This window comes from Sorghum bicolor, chromosome 1 (genome assembly GCF_000003195.3).
Source record: "Sorghum bicolor cultivar BTx623 chromosome 1, Sorghum_bicolor_NCBIv3, whole genome shotgun sequence".
Classification (NCBI taxonomy): Eukaryota; Viridiplantae; Streptophyta; class Magnoliopsida; order Poales; family Poaceae; genus Sorghum; species Sorghum bicolor.
The window spans coordinates 63,765,266-63,768,193 of record NC_012870.2 but is presented as its reverse complement, the minus strand read 5'-3'; the positions used below and the strand labels follow the sequence as shown (position 1 = coordinate 63,768,193).

The window sequence follows — 2,928 nt, the reverse complement described above, 5'->3', positions numbered from 1 at the left end:
ATCTTAAAAAAATTTTAGAACCGAACAAGACCTTCGTGGCGACTAAATAAGGCCTTGTTTAGTTTTCCACCCAAAAACTTTTTACCCGTCACATCATAAAAGAAAACTCATCTATGGACCAACAATCACAAAGGACATTCCTGAGTTCATCCTTGACAACATCATCTTTAAGATTACGCACAATGTTCTGCTCAATATGCCATATGCAGAGCTTATATGTTGAATTCGGCCACACCAACCTGATTGCTCTCTATATAGCAAGGTCTCCATTAGTGATACGGAGAGACCGGATGCTTCTAAATCATGGTCTCAGAAAATATACTTAACATCTACACATATGACTCAATATTCTCATGAGAAATAATTTCACATCCAAAAATAGCTGTGCTTGGATGGTGATTGGCCCCAACAAAAGGAACAAGAGGTAGGTTGTGTCGATTAGTTTTGTAGGTGCTATCAAATACAACAACATCACCGAAAGCTTCATAATCAAGCAAACATTGGCTATCACCCCAGAATAGGCCCTTCAGCTGTTCTTCGCCATCAACCATGTACTTGAAAAATAAATCAGGATCTCTGCGTTGAAGTTCCCTCAAGTAACTGATGATTGTTTGAGCGTCATTGGCAGCAATTGTCTTCGCCTTATAGCGACGGCAAAAATAATACAAGTCCCTTGTTGTACACCCAACCTTATCATACCCGCCATACTGTATTTCCAAAACATCAATTATCTTGTGTTTGCGGATCCCAGGAATGTAAGGATGGTTGTGTTCATCGATGAAATCCTTCACATACCATTGCCCTATCTATAATCTGATCTTGAGCAATAAAAAATTTAGCAAGATATCTAACACGGCTAATATTCTGCGGCTTTTGCTTCTTAATCGCCCTCTGCAAACGAACTTCCAAAGGGTCATCTCATTATGGCCATTGTCCCACTCACAATAACTTCTCCTCACGCTATATCCTTTCTCAAAACCATAATTGTTATAGAACTAAAATCCTTCTTCTTCGTACCAAATATCTTCCTAACAATTTCATTGTACTCCAACAATGACTCAAGATCTGGCATTTCCTCTTGTATCCATTAGCAACATTAAACAAATTAAAATTCCACATAACAAATTAGACCCTCCTAGCTCTAGCAATGCGAACTGAAATATATCTACCTATAAAAATGATAAATTTCCACGAGCAGAACAATCACAAGTTGCTAATCTGTCACATTTTAGGCTGATTTCTGCTAAGCCATGCAAGGTACACTTAACAAGCCGTTTTGGTAGCTAACATTTTTCAGATTGGCATTGCCACATTCTAGGCTGTTCGGTAGTAGATTCTTGCAGTGGCTGCAGATGCTCTTTCTCTCCCAGACTCACTGTGCTCATGCATAGCCAACAACTGCTGCTTTTACAAGCAGCTGTCCAACCCAACAAGCTACAAATTTATTAGTATCTTGGCTTCTGCCCTAAAACAAAAGACAACTGAATAAGCAATAGTATTGATTTCGTTTATTTCAGCAGCACAGAAATACAGAAGGTACACCTAACAAGATGCATATAAAAATTATCTTGCTAATTGCAACTATATATGGTGAAATAGAATTTTCAAACAATTGTCAATTTTCGTAGGCCACAAGAGCTAACCATGTGAGATCACCTCGGGGATCGCTAAAAAAAGCAGGCACTCTAATGCGCTAGCTAGGCGAGCACCAACCACAACATAGAAATTTAACAATACATCATAGTTGACATATACACAGTTTTCAGTTATTTACAGAAGCCTGTTTCGACCAGCATTGACATGTTAAAGGACCATCTACAAATTTAGCAGAATCATCCTATAGCTACCAACGTCCATCCAGTAAAATCATTTTCACCATCATTTCCCCCTCCTGAAAAAAAATCCCATTTCTCTAGGAGTCCACTACTGGAAGACAGCAAAGTAATTGAAATTCAGAAAAAAAAAAAGCAGCTCATTAGATAACTATTAACATAGATTTGTAGTGCTTAGAGATGTTGAACAAATGAATTATCAACACAAAATATTCATACAGAAAAGATATCCATATATCAAGTATAATCATATAATCGAACAAGAGCAGTACTACCAGCTCTCAAAGCTCCAAAAGCAAGACAAGTTTCTGCTTCGCCGTTCATATAGCTACACAAAATCACGCTCTCCAATCTCATAACCTAGGGGGGAGGGCATTTGAAACTCATGCCAGGACCCCAGCGCGGTGCCAGAGCTACCGGCACTCGATGCGGCACGGGTATCAGGACTAGTACCTCGATAGCACGAGGTGGAGGGCCCAGTCGCCATGAAGCTCCTGCCGCCGTGCTCAGTGGCGATAGAGGCGGTGGCGAACGATGAGGATCCGGCCCTGAAGCACCCCTCAAGGCTGAGAGAGGGCCGACGACGGCCTCCGCGGCCTCTCGTACAGCGGTGGCGAAGCCACGCGAGGGCATGAGAGTGGCGGCGCCGGCTAGGCTACGGCGACTGTAGGCTGCACGATGGCGACGGCCGACCGGCGGTGGCAGCGCCATGAGATGGCGAGGGCGAGGCGGCGGGTGGTCTCGTGTCCGCATGTGGGTTCCAGGTCGTGTGGGTGCTGGTTGCGGGGGAGGGAGAGCCGCAATTACCATAATAATCTTCCATCCTTGAAATTAATTAAAGCTAATAATTTACTTAGGAACCAAGAGGTACCCCCAACCACCGTAAAAGAGCTCTATTAATATACAAGCACTTAATTATTTACTGAAAATTTTAGATAAATGAAGACAATCTTGAAAAGTCATCTTAAATAACACTGCAATGACGATAGATGCATAATTTTGATGTTGAATTCTAGTATTATTTTCAGGCCACAACAATGCACATTGGGATAAGTGTTCAATGTTTCAAAAGTTTAAAAGCATGTAGTTTAGGAAA

General features: G+C 41.6%; 1 protein-coding gene across 1 annotated transcript; it reads right to left on the bottom strand.

Moving 5' to 3' along the window:
* Positions 344 to 2,594, bottom strand: LOC110434158. The gene is made up of 2 exons (XM_021457953.1): positions 2,286 to 2,594; positions 344 to 1,465 (listed from the first exon to the last, which is right to left on the bottom strand). The coding sequence occupies exons 1-2, from the start codon at positions 2,583 to 2,585 to the stop codon at positions 1,382 to 1,384; spliced, it is 384 nt and encodes a 127-aa protein (XP_021313628.1). The 5' UTR covers positions 2,586 to 2,594; the 3' UTR covers positions 344 to 1,381.

Bases quoted from the DNA above. Each gene is read 5' to 3' on its own strand.
- LOC110434158 (XM_021457953.1), bottom strand. From the start codon at position 2,585: ATGCGGACACGAGACCACCCGCCGCCTCGCCCTCGCCATCTCATGGCG. The intron at 1,466-2,285 runs GTACTAGTCCTG...CTTTTGTTTTAG, and splicing joins CTCCACCTCGTGCTATCGAG to GGCAGAAGCCAAGATACTAA.